Source organism: Sander lucioperca, chromosome 9, assembly GCF_008315115.2.
Source record: "Sander lucioperca isolate FBNREF2018 chromosome 9, SLUC_FBN_1.2, whole genome shotgun sequence".
In the NCBI taxonomy this organism is placed as follows: Eukaryota; Metazoa; Chordata; class Actinopteri; order Perciformes; family Percidae; genus Sander; species Sander lucioperca.
The window spans coordinates 12,528,983-12,551,739 of record NC_050181.1 but is presented as its reverse complement, the minus strand read 5'-3'; the positions used below and the strand labels follow the sequence as shown (position 1 = coordinate 12,551,739).

Genomic DNA, 22,757 nt, shown 5'->3' with positions numbered 1-22,757 from the left:
ACTGTTAATTACATCTTCACAAAAGCTATGGTGTGAATCTGTTGCTTCAACACTTTTCTTGATGATTTCTACTGCAGTTAAATGTGGCTCATTTAAGCTAAAACTTGCAAATGACATTTATGCACAGTTTCTGACAATACATTTGATTTTGAATTATCCAAATAAGTTTGAAAAAGAGGACAACATAATTTAATGTTGATGAAGCAACCCAAATAGCACAAGACACGATGTTTAGTTCAAAACATGATTTAAATTTAAAGCACCATACTATGCTGTGAAAGCACAATTATTCTCTGTTGGTGGCCCCAGGGGAAACAACATATTTCACACACTGAGCGACACTGACATACTTAAGTCTTTCTTGAAGCTTTTGAGATGTAAATAAGTCTGAGACTCAGGCTTGACATATTACCGGTCCACCCCGATCGTTGATGTATAAAAAATTGGCCCCCTGGATCTCATCCTAGAAGACATTCTGTGGAAGACAGTTGCTGAGAAGCTGTTCCCACATCAGCTGTCCTCTCCCTCTGGTTCTCGTCTCAGAGGAAGGATAAATCTTTGTTATAAATAATTGAGTAACTTTAAATTTGTCTTTTCCTCTTTCTTTATCCAATAAGGTGTCCTGCAGTGGGCCGCCGTGAAAAATTAATGACAGGGTGCCATGAATTATTAATCGATACTTAATTACAACCCACCAAATGAACAAAGAATTGACAGGAAATTGATGGTGTTTTGACTGCACACATCAGAGTTTGAATTGTTATGGACGAGGTTTGAATTAGATCTATTACAGCTGTCTAGTAATAGCGTCAGCTGGGTGAGGAGTGGGGGCAATACCTCAGTGAGGTTTACATCAGGGACATAAATGGTGGCAGGCTAACAAATACGTCAAGATGACACTCGCTATGCCAGGGTATTGAGTTTTGTGTGTGTGTGTGTGTGTGTGTGTGTGCTTCTCTAATATGAAGACGTGCAGTTTTTCTCGGCTATTTAATCATTATTAATTAAACATATTTGGGTTTTAGACTGTTGTTTGGACAAAACAAGGAACTTTAAAATGTCACATTGGGTTTAATGTATATCAATGTTAATGTATTATAAATATGAAATTACTTTTTGTGGTATTATATATGCATATGTTTAAAAATGGCAGTGACTAGTTGGTTGTATAGTTCCTCCTCAGGCCACACATTTGCTTAACTTATGTTAGAGCCCCTAAAAACTTGGTTTCAAATCTTAAAGGGATACTTTGCAGATTTCAAACGATGCGTTTCGCGTCATCTGGCGGATCTCAGCAGACCTCCGCCACTCTGCTCCACGGGGAGCTCAGTGCACTGGCGTCATGGGGGGAAGCCAAACACCGTTCATCTAAACACACTCTGCCCACACTGCCATGACACAGAGCGAGATTTAAATCAGCAAAATATCTCTTTTTTTTAATATTATCTCATTTATTAAGGGAACATTTCAAATCTGATCTAATGTGTTTTAAAGGGACAGTGTGGGTTGGTCAGGTTTGATTGACAGTGGCCTTGTAACACAAGCAAACACATTTTGAGTCAAACATTGCTCCAAGAACATGACATCACCTTTCTCAAACTGAACACCCACTTAGAACCAGTGAGAAGATAAGAGACAAAAACACAAATACAGAAATATGTCAAGTGAAATAGCCTAAAGAGTTTCTCGCTTTGGCAGAAATGTAAAAAAGTAAAAAGCTGAGTGAGAAAATAGGATTTTAGGGACATTAATGCTATATTTTGGCAATGATATAACAGTAATACATAGGACATTATAGTTCTGTCTCTGCACACAAGCTTGATTTGTATGAAAATAGGAAGAATTCTAATTCAAAAACTTCCTTTAATCTGACAGAGAGGTGAATGTATTTTCATTTTATCATGTCTAGGTTTATCTTTATAGTTTACAGTACATTTATACATACATGTTGTGACAGTGGCAGTGACTGGCTGGCTTCGACCCTGGTCTCGGAGCGCCACCAGGTTAACGGTATACTCCTCCCCTGGTCTCAAACCAGTCTGCAAAAAGTAAGTGATGGTGCTGGGCAGCTGTGCAGTCATCCCTCCATCATTGTCCTGGTAAAATACAGAAGGTATGAGATGAGTGATGAGATGAATAGCAAAAACTGTTTGCATATTTTGAGTAAATGCCAGCTACTGTGTGGCCTAAACGTCTTCTCTCAGTGGAGATACAAGGGATCTGGCAGATAAAAGACTATCCCCACCAGTAAAGGGCCGTCCACACCAACAACGATAACTATGACGATAACTATAAATATATAGTTCTAACTCAAGTGGATGGCGGAGTCCACACCACAACTATAACGACAACGGCAGGGGCGAATGATATCTGTGGGATCACTTTCAGAGCGATTTGATTCACAGAAACCACTGAGAGTGAATCTTGTGTTTTGGATGTGATCATCATACTGTTGGTGTTTTTGTTCTGGCGCTCCGCACAGATCTGACTCCCGCCCGCCTGCTCTCATCCCCGGCTCTCTGGAGCTCTGTGCGCCGCCGTAGCCTGGAGAAGGCAGCAGTGTTGCCGCCCCAGGGGCCGCCGGCAGACTTTTTTGGTTCATAAAACGTACCTGAATTCATAAATATGTAGGATATTACTACAGGCATTCCTATAATCTTACGTTGCAAAGGCTGCTGTATTATGTATTATTATCAGCTGGAGCGTGCAGTGAGTGCTTGACGCCACTGTTTGCAGAATGTTATCCTTCAGCAGTGTCGATGCTCACATCGTGATAGTTATACTTACGGTTATAGTTATCGTTCTTGGTGTGGACATAAATGACTCATGCAGTTAAATTCTATGCTGTACATTTTCTGAACTGAGTTATTTATTTTGACTGATTTGTACATTTGTGGATGATTTAGCACCTTAAATTCCCAAAGCATGTGGCGTATGTATGCTACAGTGATATTTCTCAGGCCATATTCTGCAGAGGCAGCACTCTGTACATTTCCTAACGCCTGTCACTCATCCATATGGAGCCCCTGCTAGTCCCAGCTGTTCTCAGAAAGCCAGTGTTGCACATGCACTTCCTGCCGACAAACAGATGTTATACCTACTGCTGCTCCAAGATCCACAAAAGCCTGCGCTATGAAGGCTCATATTAAAACACATAACAGCTTGCTACTTTCCTGAATCAAAACTGTAATTAGAGATGCAATCCATTTAATCACCTCAGCTAAATTACTAGGGTGGGCAGTAACACACAGCGGTAATGTTCCAATAACAATTGGTCCTTAATCTCAATAATAACACTGTTAAATGCGAAATTATACAGAATGAATCACCATAATAGTATATCCACTCCCATCTCCAGTGTCAGTTTGCTTGTAATTAGTCATTCACAAGGTCGCTTCGATGAGGAATGACTGAAGACGGTTTTTTTTGTCCTTGTGGAAGTATTTTTATTACCTTAATTAAATACTAATCCTTTTTATCTGTTTGATTGCCCATTTATGCTTCTTGGTGACTTATTAGGGCAATTTAGTTTTTCAGGTTAGTCAGCATGCAATTATATGTATATCAATGATCCTCGTACTATTCATGAAAAGCAATATAATAATATTAGATTTGAAATGTATTGCAGCAATGATTAATATCTTATTAACTTTACTGCAAAATAGAATCAAACCATAGGCGTCGATTTCGGTGGGGAGGATGGGTACGCGTACCTATCAGATTTCGTCATGAGTCATTTTGTACCCACCACTTTTTTTGAAAACCTCAAGCTCAATTTAGTTAAAAAAAAATAAAGTTCATAACACATATAATTCTTGAGCGACAGATGCCAACAAATCCACAAAAATCTCTATCCCCACAGGGCAGGCACAGACACAGCCGTTCTACTGCTGCGCTGGCTACACGCTTCTCTGTTCACAACACTGCAACAACTTTTTTTTTTTGAAAACTTAAGACTTTCTTCTTCATAAAACGTGTCGGACATCATCACATTTTTATTCATTTACATTAGTAAGCTACAGGACAGCGTCTTTCAAAACATGACCTACGCGAAAGAGAAGAAAAAAATGAATGCGTCATTGTACCCAGCACTTCTGAAAATGCACTTCCGAATGCGTCTCTGTCCCCAGCACATTTTAAACCAAACTGACTCCCATGAATCAAACATCCGATTTTTTAAATCAGTTCTTTTGTGAACATTAATGTTGTAAAAGTAAGAAAGCCCAAATGTTTCCATTTTATTTTTGGCCAAGCACCCGCACGCTGAAAGCAAATTACAGTACACATAGCTGAAAGCTGTACAGGGATAAACATGTACCCATTCTCTGCAAAAACTACGATAAGCAGATTGCCTAACAGAGAATGAGGAAAAAAGGCAAGGATACTAGTGAGATGCTAAAATAAAAAAATACAATTATTGTGTGTGACAATTTGTGAAATTAAACTTTTTTATGACAATGACATATTTCATATTTCATTTAAATAGACAATACTGGGATCCCAGAGATATTTCATACAGATTATTTCTTCAGTAAAAGTTCCAATGAAAACTGTTTTATCGAGATAAACAGGGGATTTCTTTCTGGAAAAAATACATTGTTGAATATTTTAAATTTAATATTTCATTTGTACTAGAGTGGCAGCAGACACTGTAATCTGGACACTGTTTTGATGGAGACTGTTTTTAAAAATGTCACTATTAACAAGGCCACTGCACCAGATTATATAATTAACACCTGCCTGGTGCTCCATCTTCCAGAGGTCTGCAGACTCTAACATTGTACCAGCAATGGGGAAAAAGTCAGTCATCGCGCCTGTTGATTTCAGACCGGTTGCTTTGACTTATGTGGTGTGAAATGAATGGAAGGAAGGAATTATGGTGAGCAGGCTGCAGACTGAGGTAGGCCCACAGTTAGACACGTAACTTGACAGTACAGTCAAAGGCCCAGATCACCTGATTTATACAGACAGCCATGAAGATCACGGGAGTCCATCAACATTCCAGTCTTCAGGCTATTTTTCAAAAAACCATCATCAGACAGGTGCAAAAAATCCTCCCCTAAGCAGGCACCTCAGTGTCCTTGTCCCCCTGTCCATTAAAGCCCTTAACTCCACCTAGGCTAAAATATGTGTACGCTGTTGTCTTCTTGTCTGTTATCACTGTTATATATATATTTTTACGGCTTTTTGCTGTGGTTTTATACTGCATTGTAATGTCCAAGGCAAATTTCACACTGGGACAAAAAAGTCTACCTTATCATATTACATATTGTATTTTATGCTGATTTCTTCAACAAGATGCAGCTTCAGAGGCTCAAATGAGCAATAAAGATAGATTTTTAGTCATTGCCTGGCACTGTCTCTTCTTCCCAGGAGTGAAGTCACAAAGTGCATCTGAACAGTGTTATAAGCATGATTTGACATCATTTCAAGTTCATGTAGACATAATGTGAACAAATGCTTTATGTAAAGAGAATACTGCAGATTTGCACAGTCTCGTCATGTGTGTTTGGACATGTACGCTTTGACCCTTTGCTTGACTATTCAACATGAATCACAATGTTGAGCTACTTCAGGGAAACCCTAATCGTTATGCGTGGTCATGTGTGTGTTTCTGTGTGTGTGAATTTAATTTAGAAAGAAAGCTATAGCAGCTTATCCAACAATAAAAACAAAAAAGAATTTAAAAGGAAGCTTCCAGGAAACTGAAACTGTTCTGTTGTCCTTGGGAAAAGTCACATAAATTATATCAATCAATACTGATAACTAAAAATACTTCTTATGCCCATATATGACTGTAATACTATTGGAACTAATATAACACCACAGCTTACAGCTTCATCGATTTATTACAAAAGAGCCAAAAATATAACATATTAGATGGCATGGTAGATATCTGCTGGCATTATGATACTTTTATTGGAGTGTCAGATATATAGTGTAGCTGTTTCTAACCGTGTTAACGGCAGGTCTCAAATCTCGCCCTGCCTCTCTCTCTCTCTGTTTCCTTTTCACAGAGTCGTGAGTTCTATGTTTGTTCGCATAGGCCAAAGCTTTCATGCCTACTTCCATTACGAGATTGTCAAAATTCACAATCCCCATTGCTGGATTAAATCCACAGGGGGGCGGGGACTGCGAACACATAATATGATTTCCCTCGTGGCTGGAGCGGGGGAGGGAGAGCGAGGAAAGATAGAGGGAGGAACACTTACAGAAAGGGGTGGAGAGGACGAGAGAGGTGAAGGAGAAAGAAAGGGATGGAGGGTAACTTCGTGGTTAGAGAGGAAAAGGGCTGGAGATTCTGACCAAGAGGTGTTGGATGGAAAGTAGAAACAAGAGATTAGGAGGAAAGGGTGGAGGGATGGAAAGTGCTAGATGAATAGAGAAACGGAAGATTGGGTAGAAAGAGAGAGGAAGGCTAAAAGCACAATGAAATTAGGAACCCTACTGCTTTTTCCATTCAAAAAATGTTCTCCCCTTAAAACGGCTCGAAATAAACACAAAAAAAGCATCTTAACATCAGATTTGAGGCCGGGCCAAAGGACATCTCCCCCTGAGAACACCTTAACAGAGAAAAACAATTACTGTGAGAGGGCACGAGATTAGAGTGCAGAGAGTACCTGAGTTTAAAACAGGAATTAGAAAAAGAAAGGTTTTTGCTTTATGGCTTTGAACCTTGCTATGGTTTTAGAAAGGGTTATTCTGGAAAAAGGGTTTAATGGCTCATCCACCTAATAGCCAATAAGCTTAAGACAATCCGCTTGTCTAATTTGGTATGGACTTCAAGTTGAGCAAAACCCCCAAGAAAACCTAAATCCATCCAGATATTTGTCCTACTGTTTCTACACAGACAGTTAAAGTCATTTAGAGATTGGAGATTGAAAATAATTCTTTTCAATCAAGAATATTTTGTTCGGACATCAAGCAAAATAAAATTAAAAAATACCGCTGTTTGTATGTGTGGGAGATTGGGCATTCATCACAAGCAAAAAAAAGTCTGCCTTTTTCCTTCTGTTCGTCTCACACACAAGGACACTTGTCTTTCAGCATGCTATAGTGCTGTAGTCTTACATTGGGACTGACAGTGGCCGCAAACACTGAGTGTTCACACAGCTTTACTCTACCTTGGGGATGAAGCTGATCTCCCATCCATCGAAGGAATAGTAGAAGGGTAACCACTGGACCTCCACTGACGTCTCTGTGATAGATTTGAAGACTAAACCATCTGGATTGGAGAGATCTGGAGGGGTAGCCGGAGATGTATTATTTTTCTTCAGTGACCCACACAGCCAATAAATCACTACTCCATCTCATGCTGAAAGTGTCCACTGCTGAACCTTTTTCTTTTACATTTATTTTTCTGTTCTGTTCTCTCTGTTTTTATTTATTTTCTTTGTTTCCATCACCTTGATGCTGAACTAAATGTTTGGATTGTTAATTATTTGGTGCCTTTTCCGTTTTTGATCAAAATGTGTTGTTTTTTGTAACACTTAAAATATTTCTTTTTGATCAACAAACAGTTTTGTTTCTGCTATGCCTATATATGCAATGCTTTTGATAGTACTGATGATAGTTATATTAACCCCCCCCCCCCCCCTCAATTCTTTGGGTTAAAACAGATGACTCATATTTTAATTTGGCAAAATGCTAAAATGACTTTTTTCACAGGCAGCCGTGTCCTCATAAATCTTTCCAGATAATCAAATACTACATTTCGTAATTAAGTTTAGCAAAGGCAACCCAACAAATCATATCTTATATGAAAAATGGTTACATCAAACTTAACTGCCCTAAATTGACTTTATAACTCCAAACTGCTATCACTGAAATCAAAGTTACTTATCTGTGACATGAAGGATCATTTTACCAGCCAAGACTGAACTAATGGCAACACACAGTATGTAGCCAGCTGATGTAGAGTGGATACAATATTCTGTTTGCCATTGAAAATATGCTATTACTTATGCAGGGGTTCGGTGAGTTTGCATACCCCTGATAAGCATGGAGGCAGCTAGTATGTTTCTCTGTTAGATCTGATGATCTGGCATTAACACCGGCCAGGAGGTACACATTCAGAAGGCGTTTGTGTGTGTGTGTGTGTGTGTGTGTGTGTGTGTATTTGAGTGTGAGTGACACTAAGCAGGTGTTACAGGTAGGAATCACAACCGGTTCGCACAGAGGAGCAGGTGGTATTCTCACTCTATTGACACTGAAAAGTATCTTGGGGAGGATTTTACAAAAAAGAAAGGTGAGAGACAGGGTGTGGGTGCATCCGCATGAACGGCTGTGTCCATGTGAGAATGCATGTACAGCACTGAATGAGATAGACAAAATTTTATGAGCTACTGAGGTGAGGTATTACATTTATATTCTGTTGGCCATGAAGCAAGCATGAGAACATTTTGTCAAAACGACCCACGGGGCTGCACTTACAGGTCGAAACAGTAATGCTGGCAGGGACGCTGATACTGTTGTTAATGACAGCAAACACGTTGATGTTGTACTCCATGCCTGCCTCCAGGCCTGAGATAGTGCAGGTGGTGGTGTTGCCTGGAATCCTTATCTCAAGTTGCACACCTGACAGAAAGACAGGTGAAAAGATTTTTTTAGAAGCTGTGAATGCTTTCAAGACATTTTGAATCAACTGAAACTTCAATTACGACCTTTCTTGCCTCGAAAGGCCAGCATAGCTCTGTACGTACCTCCAGGGCTGCTTGGTGTGTAGGTCACTAAGAAATCTGTCATCACAACTGACCCCTCCCACTCCACGTCAACAGTGTTATCAGTCACGCCTCGTATCTTCACATTCATGGCCGGTGCCACTGTTGAGACAAAGACAAAAAACACAAATTATGTTTAAATAATTGCTATTTTATGTTGATAACACTGATAATTATGAAATGTAACTACTATATCACCTTTAGAGTAACTTGATAGTGTCACAAGTAGAGCCGGGCGATATGGCCTATAAATAATATCGCAATATTTTTAGGCTATATCGCGATACACAATACACATCTCGATATTTTGAAAAAGTCCTCCCTTTGGCGCTTTCCTTCTTTCGCTGTCTCCCAGCTTCCCTCCAGCTACAAAAACACACGCTTTATACGCCACACACACACACTTGCCCAGGAGAGTGGTCTGGATGGGTGGGGGAGTGTGTGTGCCGGCCACTTAAAAAAACGTATCTGGCAATTTATACATGATGTTTGCGATATGGTCATTTACTAAAACAAGATGGCAGTTAGCCATTGTACAGCTTAGTGGGAAAACTGCAAAAATGTACTTGCTAATTTACTTTATATGGCAAGGTTTTATACACCCATGATTCATAATTTCAGTGTAGGCGGGACAATTTCAGTGTCTGCCAACTGATCTAACACAGAGCTTCACGGATAAAAGATCATTTCACAAGAAAAATTATAATTGATATGACTTTTAGACGTGTGTTCTAGCTGGCAAAGCACTGAACTTTAACTGAATCAACTTAACATTTTTTACTGCAAAAGCTAAACCATGGCTGCATGGTTTGGGACATAACTGCCCGTGGTACAACTCCTGTGAATCACAGGTATGAAAAGTAATTATCACTATTGCCAATGCACAGAACATCGCTACATTTGCCATTATCTCGCTTACTAAAAACACTCTTTGCATCTGTAATCTTTAAAATGATAGACAGCATTACATGTGTGCGTTCCAGATAGTAAAAGAAGCCGGTGCTTGTGGCAACAAGAAGCTGAGTGTTTACATCAGAGGGAGATACAGTACACTGTCATTCACTCGGGCTGAAGTGGAGACCGTCAAGCCATAAGCCTGAGAGGTGGTGTTGAATATAAATGTGGAGGCATAAACAAGAGCTGCCACTGCCAAAAACAACAAGGAGGAGGGGGGTAGGGGGGAGGATAGGTGAAGGACATAAAGGAGGAGAGGACAAGACAGAAGGTACAAACAGTTTGAGTTGGAGAAATGACGAGACGGATTCACAGACACAGGACAGATGAGAAAAAGACAAGATGTGCCTCAGGAGAGTAAACAACTAACATAAAAAGGCAGTTAAATAGGAGAGAATGAGGATGAAAGAAAAAACAGAGACAGAGAGAGGAGTAAATTGAGTGTGATAGTGTGATAAACAACCTCTCACCCCCTCATCATCTCTACATCCTGTGATACAGGACTCTACAACACGGCACTGAGTCCTCCTCGGGGGAACCTTTGGACACTCTAGTAGCCGTTTCAGCTACATTCTCACACACTCGACAGATGGGCGCATGCTGCACAGTAGCTTGCTCATTTCGAAACAGTGGAGACAAATCCTGCAGCATTCCCTTCGCTGGATTTTTTTTAATTAATTAGACTCAGCTTTGTCACGTATATGAAGTGAATAACAAATCAAACGAAGGAGCAATAATCCACAGAGTAGAAGAAGAGTGATTGAATGAGGTCATGCAAGGAGGCTGAACAGACGAGCTGCTTGAAAGTAAAGACATTAACTCTAATAGAAAGTGAAGGGAAAACTCCCAAATGGGCACGGAGAGGTTAGTCAGAGGAACTTTTTTACTAAACATACAGCAAAGATAGAGAAGCATTGCACATCTCACCGTGATGTTGCCTTGTGAAAGGTCATCAAGGACCAGTTCATTTGAATGCAAACATACTGTTTACTCTTTTGTCGCCCAGGACTGCTTTAACCTGACATTCTTATCAGCATTTCTTAATTGCAGAGTATCAAGAGAGTTTCAGACCTTTGTGATTGGGCCAGTGTCCAACTTCAGCAGCAGTTTTCACTACCTAACTCAATATCTTTTTTTTCTATCTTTCACTTTAATCACATTTTGATCTTGGGAGAGTTTCAAGAACTTCCCCCAGGGAGAATATAAAAACAAAGAATCACCAGACACGTGAAGGTGAAGGTGAATCTGAACACAACTTCTATATTGTATACATGCAGCCTAACATTAGAAACATTATCTCACAAGTAATTGTGTTAAAATGCTTATGCACATACATTGAACATTACAAATAGTTATATCACCTATATATTTAACTCCTAATTAAATTAAAAGACTTTCACTCCTTTTTCTAACTAATTCAAATGTTGAGTGTTTTTTCCTTTTCAATTTATGGACAATTGTAAAAGCATTTCTCAGGCATGTATCTTTTCTAAGGTTTGCTTCAAAATGGCAACTTGCTGAAGGTTATTCAGGAACCTCGCCTGGGGTCTTTAAGTCTCATTAGGTCTAATCAGTATGCTATCATAGGCAGATACAGCAGTATGTACTGAACTTAAACCTTCAAGTTGAAACTCCAGCTGACAATGAAGGTCAGCACATCATTAGAGGACTAACTTACCTTCAGGCTACTCTATGTAATGGCATTTCTCCTTCTCAATTTGCTTTTGACTAAACTGAAACCTGTAGTGTGAAGTACGATATTTGGGCATTTGTATGTAATAGAAAACATCGGAATAATACAAAGCTTTAATGCTGATGTATTTTTAGTTTCCACTTTTAACTGATTCAAAGATTTAATCTGCTGTTGCTGAACTAAATCCAATGACCACTGTGCTACGATATTGTTTACCTTTACCTCTGATCCCTAGTAAAGAGTCCTATTCTGTTGCATTTTGTCTGGGTTCACACAACTTAGTTACAAACCCAACCATGGGCCTGTATCACAAAGCAAGTTAAAGTTAGTCAGGCTGGGCTACCTGGCTTTACGAAGCCTAACATTGGTGATCCTGGATAACAGGTATCACAAAGCTGGCAGTCAGCTGTCCCTGATAATACCTGTCCAGCTACAAGCTTGGTCATGTGAAGCCAGTGGAGTCAAGGACAATGCATTTAATAAGATATGAGAAGAGAAATCGGGTCATTGCAGTGACTTAAAGTAATATTCAACAAAATAGAATAAAATAAGAAATAGAATAGATAATAGAAGAAATAATACAATGGCCAAATATTACAGGTAGCCTATAAATAAGTATGGGAATTATTATCTACAGTTGACATATTAAGTAGTCTTGAATGCCTATGGGAAATAGTGTGTTTAAGTGTTTCTTTTAACATTTAAAGGATAGAGTTTATCATTGTGCTTTTTTTGTAATACTACTTATAATTTTGTGGTGTTCATATGAGTTAAGAACTAAAAACGTTGTGGGGTGTCAGAGTTACATTTTCACTCGATACAAACCCATCAACATTACAGAATTACATTTTTGCCTGCTTAAATTAATCACTCTATTCATGTAAAAAAACAAAAAAGATGGAGCATACTGGACTTTTGTTAAAAGTTCACATCTCTTTTGGTTGACAAAAAGGCAGCTGCAAAAAACATACTTTCAAAGATCCTTTGTCATGAAATCAATTTCTCTTCAGTGCAGTAGAATGCTTCTGGTTTGGTGGACTTTTGTACAGTATACAACACAATTTCAGCCAAAACAATGATAACAGTATGTGTCCTCAAGCTGCAGAGGCAGACTGTGAATGGCACAAAGACAATTTGTGTCCTTTGCCTGTAGCTAGTATTGCATGGTATACCGATACTAGAAAGGTATCGCAATACCCTGCCGTTAGTACTGGTACTGAATGGCTGTGTTTTAATAAGAGATGTTGGCTATTTCCTATGAGTTGTGTTGAGTTACATGTGCGACAGCAGGGCAATGTGCGTGTGCTGGTTGAGCGGAGGACTGCATTGGGATTGGGATCCCGCGGGAGAGAGCAGTTTTAACTTTGGGAGCAAGCGGTCAAAACATAAACAGCGGGCGTGACATTCTCTTCACAAACACCACTTCAACACAACACAGCGCTTCCTACAGTTACTTTGGTGTCTTCCTAATTTCAGCAGCTTTCCCTTGATCAACTTCTCAAAGAACTTCATCTTAATTATTATTGTTTTGTGGCTTTTTGTTTTGGAAGCCGAGTCTCGCAATCTGTATGAGTGGTGCTGCAGCCCGTGCAGCAGTACCACTCTCGGCCTGAACTGTTCCTGATGAGCTGGCGGGGGCCGGCTGGTTGCAAATATGAAGTTAACTTTCAAAGAAATGAAATACACCCAAGTACAGGGGACATCAAATTACTGCGTACCATGTGGTTCTTTAAATAAATGGATTTTTAATTTTTTTATTAATAAATAAAAGTTCCAGATTCTGACATCTATTATTACATTACTTTTCCTGATGTTTTAGGCTTTTGCCATGGTATCGTTTCAGTATGGGTATCGAGATATTTAGGCAGGGTATCGTTTCAAAGTCATAATTTTGGTATCGTGACACACAACCTGCAGCTTAAGTTGAGGTGTGTTTGTGTCTAAAACGAGCATGTGATGAGGTGGACTGTCACATGTCTGTCAAAATCCTTTAACATCACAATTAATACAGTTTTTGCCTAATTAATAACTGATAAAAACGTGTTTGTAGCGCTGAGACCCATAACTATGTGAGTAATGTAAATGTCAGTTGTCACCACTGCCGCACTAAGAGGATGTCAACAACGTGAGAATGTCACCGCTACTTTTTCACTGTAGCATCAGGACTCATTGAAATGATTGCGGAAATCCTCTGTTATCAAGATTAAATGCCACTCTTCAGCACAAGTTGATCTCTGCTTTGTGGGTGGATATTTTTTATGTAAAGATATACAGTATCATACCTCTACGCCTGAAACATCCCATTTAAATTCAACAGCCTCCATTATTTCCTCATGGTGGAAGAATATAGGCCACCGTAATTGAAGCAAAAATACATCCCGCTTTCTTCAGCTTTTGATAGCATGAAACACTTAAGTCTGTCACCCTACAGGTCTCTGGTAATTGAACTGCTTTGTTTTGTATTCAGCAAACTATCCCCTACAAGCATTGGCTATTTTAGCCTCTAATTGCAAATATATAAGCATTTCGGACTCCCTCACTTGGTATAGATATGAAATGGGAGGGCAGCAAGGAGGAATCAGCTTTAGCAATATGATTTGCCCTCCCTGTCTATCTATTGCTTGCTCTTCTGTCCGTCCTCATCCTTCACTTTGTTGACAGCTGCCTCAAATAGCAGAGGAGCATTTGATATTTTGGCTTGGAGAGCTGGGTGTGAACAAAAGACGAGCATGACTCAGAAACTGTCTCAGCTGCAGAAAATGTGACAGCTCCCTCCCCAGATGAATGTGACTTTTGGCAAATGAATGCTGTTACAGTACACCTTCTGCTGTCCGGCAAGGCATGCGCCCCACCACCTGCATGTGAAGCACAGACAAGTTTGTTTTTCAGGGCTGCACAAATGCTAAAAATGACAGGGCTGAGTTTTCAGGTCTGTGGACCTTTCTGGTGTCGGAGAGAGAGAGAGAGAGAGAGAGAGAGAGAGAGAGATAGAGAGAGAGAGAGAGAGAGAGAGAGAGAGAGAGAGAGAGAGAGAGAGAGAGAGAGAGAGAGAGAGAGAGAAAGCTTGTAAATAAAAAAAAAGAAAGATTTATAAATCAATGCAACGAATCAGATCGATCTACCTGGTCTGTATGGTTCAAAGAGTCAACCAAGTGTCACGGAGCATCATGGGTAAGAAGAACACTACACTTGGCGGTTGAATTACCGGTAATTGCTTCCTTAATTCTTGTTAAAGGGTGGGCTGATAAATGAAACCCCCTGCTGTAGCTGTTATCTGCCTGCAAACTCTCAGCACTCCCTGGCACACGGATGCCAATACCTAATGTACTGTATATACTAGTGCGGTCAAACGATTCAAATATTTAAACGCGATTAATCGCGTTAATGTCTAGTTAACTCGCAATTAATCGCACATTTTTATCTATTCTCAATGTCCATTGATTTCTTTTTGTCCCATTATTTTTTCTCATTTTAATGCTCTTATCAACATGGAAAAGTGGATCGGCTTGCTTTGTGCAAATGTGCTTCTGTCTGAAGTCATCCATTTTTGCCTGGCTTTGACGAGGGGGCGGAGGATTCGCATCAGCTGTGTGCTTGGCCATCAAGTGGTACTTCAGACTGGTCGTGCTGCGATGATAGCTCAGTTCACAACGACAAAACACACAGATCACTTTGGTCTTGTCAATGGAACCATTTGGCAACTTTTTAAAAGTAAACTTTCCATTCAGAATCTTATTGGTATCCATTTCGGCGTCTCGTGCTCGCCATCCACTCAAAACGTTAACCTACTAGCCTACTCTTTGGCCAGCTCGCAAGCCCAAACAAGTGTGTGCGGCGTGCCTGTTGTTTTGTTTCCGGTCTAACTAGATCCGGTGTGGTGTTGTAGTTTTTCTAACGTTACTAGTTGTTGCAACAGCATGTGAAAAAAACTACAAAGTTTGCTAGACCAAAAAGAATGTTAATCTCGCGATTAAACAATTTACGCCGTTAAAATGGGTTTGCGTTAACGCCGTTAATAACGCGTTTAACTGACAGCATTAGTATATACATTTTCTGTCTGATAATATAGTAAGTGCTGGAGTGAATAGTTGCTTAATCAATTAGTCAATCTTCAGAAAATGAATACCCATCACATTTTTGTTTCAGTAATATATCATGCAAAAAGGCCAAATATTTCTAAAATGAGGGGATTTGCTGCTTTTCTGTTTTAAATCATTATAAAAAAAATTATCTTGAGTTTTTTTTTTTTTTTTTTCATTTTGGGAAAATTGTGATGGCCTGACATTTTATAAACTAAATAACTTATTTTTTGTCCGTTTGTTTGTTTGTTGGTTTGTGGTTTGTTTGTCTGTCAGCAGGATTTCGGAAAACTACTGGCCCGATTTCCATAAAACTTGTTGGAAGGGCCAAGAAAAGAAATCATTACATTTTGGAGCGGCTCCGAATCATGCACAAAATATTTTTAACTTTCTTTAACATTGCGAGATAGGATTTGTGCTGCATTCATGCTGTGTCAGAATATCCGGAAAAATGACTTCCCGACTGGTAAAAAATTTACACTGCATTGACATTGTGAGATGGGGCATGCCTTGTAGGAGGTCTGCGCTCTCCGAGTGCCCTTCTAGTTAATTAAGTATTTTGGTGGGAGCCCTAACTGTATATATTTGACAGATGGTGTTTACACACATAGGATAGGATTTTTACATCCCATCTCTATAAAAATCCAGTCCAAACATCACTGTACTGAATGTCATACACAGTACTAACAGTGTAAGAGCATCACAAACAACATTTTCTATCTTTAAGAGTAGCCTAAGGGAAAATATCTTACTGTTTGCTGGTGTTATTTATCAAGTGGCACAAATCAGTTTCTTTTTTTAGAAATACTCCCACAATGTAAGTAAACCAGATAAAAACACATCAAGATGCCTTTTCTAAAGATACTCACTAGACTGTAATCCGAAGCATGTATTCAAGTTTGCCACCCAAATAAACCTCAGAGATAGTGCCAGCAATTCATGAACAGGAAATGTGCCCACATTACAGTAAATCGCTTTTGGCAATGGAGCCACTCTATTTAACGTTCAGATCTAATTTTAAAAGAAACCTCTTCCTGCTCAAGAATTCAGACTGCATTGTCTGAAAGTCTCAGAGTCGTTGTGTTGAGTCACTTGATCCTGGTCGCACTGACAGCACATGTTAAGGGAGTTTCTGCTTCAGGGAAGAGAACGCATCTGACAAAATACTTTTTGTACTTGACAACAGTCAAGAGGATCCAACTGACCTAAAGGATAAAAAGTAATAGCCTACCAGAGTTGCAGTCATCTCCTGCAAATCCATCCTGGCAGACACAGAATCCCTCCTTGCAGACTCCCTTCTTGCTGCAGTTGTTGGCACAGTAGACCAGCGAGCAGTCCTCTCCCACGTACCCAGGCCTGCACTGGCACGTCCCGTTGATGCACAGCCCTTGATCCGAGCAGTCGTTAAGACATCTCCCGACCATGCAGTCTTCGCCAGTGAAGGACTCTTCGCACACACACTCCCCATCGATACACAACCCGCGACCCGAGCAGTCTGAAGGGCACCGCGGCTCTGAGCAGTTGTCGCCTCCAAAGTCACGGTCACACACGCACTCCCCTTCCACGCACACCCCCTGGCCGGAGCAGTCATCCGGGCAGCGAGGCTCCGAACAGTTTTTGCCGGACCAACCTTCCTCACAGATGCAGCCACACAGGTCGAAACTGAAGCTGCCATGGCCACTGCAGCCTGGGACAAAGTCCATATGACCTGGTAAAGAAAGGTATATGTATTATTATGTGACAAAATTATGCTTTATTGCGATGGATCCTGACCAATAGAAATGCGTTTCTGCATTTATGATCTATTATGCTCGACCTCAGTGAGCCCTCGTACTTTGACAAAAACCGCGTGGGAGGGCGATCTGAACATGACTATTACGGACCAACAATGGGACCTTGCTCTGGCTATGGTTCACTCATCCTCCATATGTGCTCGGCATGGCCTAATCCAATGCAAGGTTCTTCATAATTTCCACTACGCAAACGCAAAATTGTCTAAAATATACTCCACTGTCCAGGACGCCTGTAACATGTTCTGGTCTTGGCCTAAATTAACTACTTTTTGGATGAGCATTTTTGACACCATGAGTAGAGCCTATGAGCACATTATCCCCCCTAACCCTTTGTTAGCCATTTTTGGCATTTTCCCTGACGCTGGCCTCCCTGTTGCACTAAGGCGGGCCCTAGCGTTTACATCTCTACTTGCTTGGAGACTGATCTTGCTCAACTGGAAGCTTTCCCGCCCCCCTACACACGACCGTTGGATTAAAGAGGTGCTCGACAATTTGAAGCTTGAGAAGCTTAGATCTTTGAAAATCTCGACATTCCTAGTGACATGGAACCCTTTCCTAGAACTCGTTGACTCCCTCAGCTTACTTCCTGACTTGGAGGACTGAGCTCCTTCTGGACTGCTGCATTTGACGCCAGCTGCATCAATATTCAGCTGCCGTCCGGCTCCTCTTTATTCAAGGTATGAACAGTTTTTTTTACATCTTTGAATTTTACCTTTTTTTTTTTCTTTTCGCCACATGTTCGACAGCCTGTTTTGAAAGAATTTCTTGCAGCTTTTTGTATCTCTGCATTTGAAAGCCCTGATGGTTGATACCAGAGGGTTTTGTAGTGCAAATATTGAAGGTAAAATGACATATATATATATATATATCCAGCTGTATCCATATACTTTGTTATCATTGATGAACAGTACTCACCCATGGCTGAGCTCTCCCCACAGCATCCAGACCCACACTGAGCTCTGAGCAGTGAAACTTCTCTCTCCAGCATCTCCACCCTGGTGGCAAGTTGCTGGATTGTAGTTGTTGCTGGACAACCACATGCAGCTTTTGGAATGTTGATGCGGTGAGTAAATGTTACCTGAAGAACAAGAAGAACAGTTTGGTTAAGAGGTACAAATTGGCACCTAAGAGCGTTGATTAAGCTTAAAGGGCAATTTAAACCACAATTATGGGACGATGCAGATTCTGTTCATTCTAATTTGTAATTCATCCAAAATGTATTTTTCAAGTATTAAACACTTGCCAGACTTGTATGTTCGGAAAGTGGTAGAAAAAAAATGTATAGTTTTGTCTGTCAGGGAGAACTCAGGCCATCGTCAGTTTTCATGGTTTAATTAGAAGCATCAAAATGTTTGTAGAAACTTCCTAAATTATCCACCGCTCCCTAACAGCAAGAGCAGAAGATGGCCCTGCGAAGAATGCGTACAATGTAGGCACCCAAAAACAAGCTCACCAGGGTCATGTGTCATAATTTAGAGGAAAGAGTTGTACTTAATATACAACTTGTTGTTTGGGACATGCTAAGAATATAAATTAATGGATAGGGGAGTGGGTTATTAATAGTTTTTGATGTATGTTTTGTTATGTACAATATGTGAAACATAAAAAACTGATCTGAACTGAAACTATCACAGTCATTTGTTATTGGCTTGAATTCATGTTGACCACAGCCTTTAAAGTGTTCATATTATGCTTTTTGGATTTTTCCCTTTCCTTTATTGTGTTATATATCTTTTTTGTGCACGTTATAGGTTTACAAAGTGAAAAAGCCCAAAGTCCACCCCAAAGGGACTTACCATCTCCAACAGAAAACACTGTTCACAAACTGCTCCAAACAGCTCTATTGTAGTCCAGCCTTTACTTCCGTGACGAACGTGTGTCACTTTGTAACACATTATAATGCTCGCCTAGCTGCTAGTGTGGCACGTCCTCATACTCTGCTTCTGAGTGGCTGGTTGTCTTTACCTAGCTACTGCGCATGTGCGACTCCCAACAAAGATGGAACAGAAGTGAGATGCCTCACACTGTAGCTAAAACAGAGAGCTCAACACACAGGGTGAAAAGAGGAGCTGCAGCAGTGTGCGGTACAACAAAAATATGGTGTTTTTTGAAAATTAAACCACGTAAACCTATTCTGATATAACCTCTAAATACAATTATGAACCTGAAAATGAGCATAATATCAGCACTTTAAAGTCTACAGTGTATGGCACTCAAAAGATTGGGGTACTTTTGCTTTTGGTTTTGGGTATCACGTATCACTTTAATTATTTCTGAGCAAAACAACATATCACCATAAATATCAGTATGTAAATGACGAGAAAGTCTGCCTAAATAACTCCGAAAAAAAGTATCTTCACACCTCACTCTCTAGTCATCCTAAATACACTACTGCTCTTTATGTTTTACTAATAATTGAGCAAAAATAAAATATTTCTAAAACACCTACCTGGCTATCAGCATCCAGCGTCTGCTCAGTGTATTCCGTTGGTCCATTTAAATCCATTTGACCATCTACAGAAGGTGTGGACCCCAACTCGGCACGAGAACCTTTAAATCAAAAAGAATAGGTCTTCAAAGTGTCTAAATAAGGCACATTTGTGTGTCTTTATGTGAACACAAGGTGCCTCCAGGACAGCAGATAAGATGACTAGAGTGAGTTTAAACCCAAAGACTTGGACCTCACCGTCACCTGGGGCGGGTGGCGCGGAGGCATCCAGGTCGACAGAGCACAGAGACTCCAAGGGTACATTGATGTTGTAGACGTGGTTAAAGACCACAGGTTGCTCCCGCAGGGTTTCGTTGGCTGAGGAAGCAAAGGGGGGCTGATTCCCCCCTGGGGTCTGTCTCCTCACTCTGGTGGTACGAACCAGCTTGCTGTCTCCTGATGGAGCAGCATGAGCGGCACCCTGCAGAGAGAGACAATATGATACAAAAAACACTGCACGCGGTTTTTGTCCTTTATATCTTGTGTTTACAGAACATGATGGAGTGAAGACTAAGAAAAGAACCCGGAGGGGAGGGGACACACAAAACAAGATGACACTAATACACAGTATAAGAAGGATTTTCTCACTCGCTGGAAGACTGACAATACAATGTTCACATTAAAAAACGTGAGTCATTTGCAAAGAATCTGCTGATAGTTCAGTATTTTGAAATTGTGGTTTGTTTTTGTCTGGCAGAAAGCACAGATAATATTGAACATTAGATAAAGCAAGTACCCTTTTATGAGGAAGCCACATGTAGACATCATGGGAACAACTGAGTACTTTATTTATGACATCTTGTTAAATATGCACTTACTAGCACTACCTTTGTGCAACTTAGCATTTATGAAACCCATTCACTGAATAGCAATTGTCCAAATATAGCTTAGCAACTGTAACTAGGCACAGCAGGTCTGTTGATTTTTAGACATCTGCACATGTTGAAGAGATGTGCATGGAGCTGTAGTCATTTACATTTAAATTATTTGGAGGGTGTATGTCTTTGTTAAGTCTTTCACCAAACACCAAAACACAAGAGTAAAAGTGTAAGGAATGGATTAAAAAGTGTGTTTAGCTTCCCAAATGTTAGCATGTCCGCTAAAGAAGCTTATTCCATGTCTTTGTGGCCTTAACTGGTGAGGATGGTGACTTTTGCCTGAGACATGCAGCTGTAGCCTCAATCTTTGTATGTAAATAGCCCCAAGCGCATATTTAAGATTCCCTTTTAAAATGAGTCAGCCGGAAACCTTAAGAAGTCAACCAAAGACCACTTTCAACCAGCTCATGGAGCTAATGTTAGCTACACCTCCCACCTCCTACCCGTCGTCATTGTAGCCAAAACAATATTGACAAGAAATGAGAAGCCTACTTTTTTCTGACATCAGCAGCTATTCTCTACTAAGAGTTTTAAATGTGCTAAATCTGCCACCAATATCACTATGGACTGCAAATTGCCCATGCAAGAATGGAAAGCTTGAAAGAACAGTAATTATGGGGGGTGGGGCTTAGTGAACAATCAATTGTAACACCTTGTCCCTTATAACAAAAAAAAGTATTTTTTGTCTTTTTCGGTTAAATGTACAAGAAAGCAACACTGAACTCCAAATCATCAATTATCTCTGATAAGTGTAGATTTGCGCACTGAGTCAAGGGATTAACATGGCTGCCAAAAACAGTAGATTTGAAATAAAAAATTAATATGAAAAAAAAGCCCCGGGCAGCTCAACTCATTTTGGCTATTTTCTCCGAACGCATTTTACCTGTAGAGCAAGAAAGAGAGCCAAAACTAGGATCCAGCCTGCTGTGGGCACAGTGGCCCTGTTATGTTGCTGTGCCAGTTGCATGCTGGGAAGAAACCTCACCACTCCTGTCCACTCACACCTGTAGAGAAGTGAGAAGAAATAAAAAAGGTGGGAGAAGAGAAAAAGAGAAACAGCAGTTAGAGATGATGTTTGTGTTGTTGGAAAATATCTAGTATACTGTAGCTGTTCCAGTGTAGTTTAGTGTGCCAACATGGAAACATATCTGTTCATGTTTGTCTATTGTGTGTGTGTGTGTGTGTGTGTGTGTGTGTGTGTGTGTGTGTGTGTGTGTGTGTGTGTGTGTGTGTGTGTGTGTGTGTGTGTGTATGTGTGTGTGTGTGTGTGTGTGAGTGAGTGGGTAGTCTAACTGCCATCAGCTTATCCTCTGTATCAGCTTATCCTCTGTAAATGGTAAATAAATGTCTTTGATCTGACATAAAATAATTGGCTTTAGAAGAAAAAAGGGATTGTGGAACTGGCTAAGAACCTTTGAATGTATTTCACTGAGCAGTACCAAATATTTGATCTTTCCACTTGGGAGGAATACAGAAATATTGCTCAGGGAGAGAGTTGATAGATGGATTTCAGTAGAGAAATGGTTTGAGTGATGTCGCTGTAATCCCCTCTCCCTTGAGTGGGGACGTGAGAACAGGGACACACTGAAATAAAAGCCGCACAGAGGAAAAACTGATGTGGATCCTTCAAGCTGACTGTCACATATCAGCACAGATGAAACGTTGCAGAGCTGAAGTTTGCCTGTAATGTTGCTATTTGAATTTGTTGAGTTTTGCCACTATCAGCTGGATCAAACATCTTACTCAACCTGCAGATATTCTATCTCGCGAGTGTCGGGACAGCTGGTATCCTGAGTTAAGGACAAGACTGAAAAGCAATTATATCAGTGGAATGTGTGTGCGTTAAAGTGTCCTAGCAGTAAATTTAAGCACAACTCCCTTGAGTTTAGCACATTCATATCTATGTATGCGTGGGCAAAAGCAAAAATTCAGAAGGGAGAACAAAAATTCAAGAATCTCTTTTAACACAAACAATGCATCTCAGCTGGTGCCTTTTGTGAGAGCCAGATGGAAGTCTTCTTATCAAACCTAATTGGCTCTGCCTTTTTTGATCATTTAGGGTGGAAATGTTGAAACATCAGTGTATTTGAAAATAAATGAGAAACAGAGCGAATCCAAGTGTGTGCGAGCCATGCAAACCTTTTAAGTTTGT

The 22,757-nt window shown here is 40.2% G+C and overlaps 1 protein-coding gene across 6 annotated transcripts in view; it reads right to left on the bottom strand.

The window, feature by feature from the left end:
- Window positions 1-22,757, bottom strand: part of tnr (tenascin R (restrictin, janusin)) — a 193,689-nt gene that overhangs the window by 52,550 nt on the left and 118,382 nt on the right. For all 6 annotated transcript variants that reach the window (XM_036005690.1, XM_036005691.1, XM_031294323.1 and 3 more), the window contains 9 exons: window positions 21,489-21,609; window positions 19,926-20,148; window positions 19,689-19,789; window positions 18,155-18,317; window positions 16,678-17,154; window positions 8,703-8,822; window positions 8,434-8,577; window positions 7,125-7,240; window positions 1,946-2,096 (listed from right to left, as the gene is read on the bottom strand). In XM_036005690.1, the coding sequence (XP_035861583.1) occupies window positions 1,946-2,096; window positions 7,125-7,240; window positions 8,434-8,577; window positions 8,703-8,822; window positions 16,678-17,154; window positions 18,155-18,317; window positions 19,689-19,789; window positions 19,926-20,148; window positions 21,489-21,609 (1,616 nt within the window). The remainder of the gene's footprint in view (window positions 1-1,945; window positions 2,097-7,124; window positions 7,241-8,433; window positions 8,578-8,702; window positions 8,823-16,677; window positions 17,155-18,154; window positions 18,318-19,688; window positions 19,790-19,925; window positions 20,149-21,488; window positions 21,610-22,757) is intronic.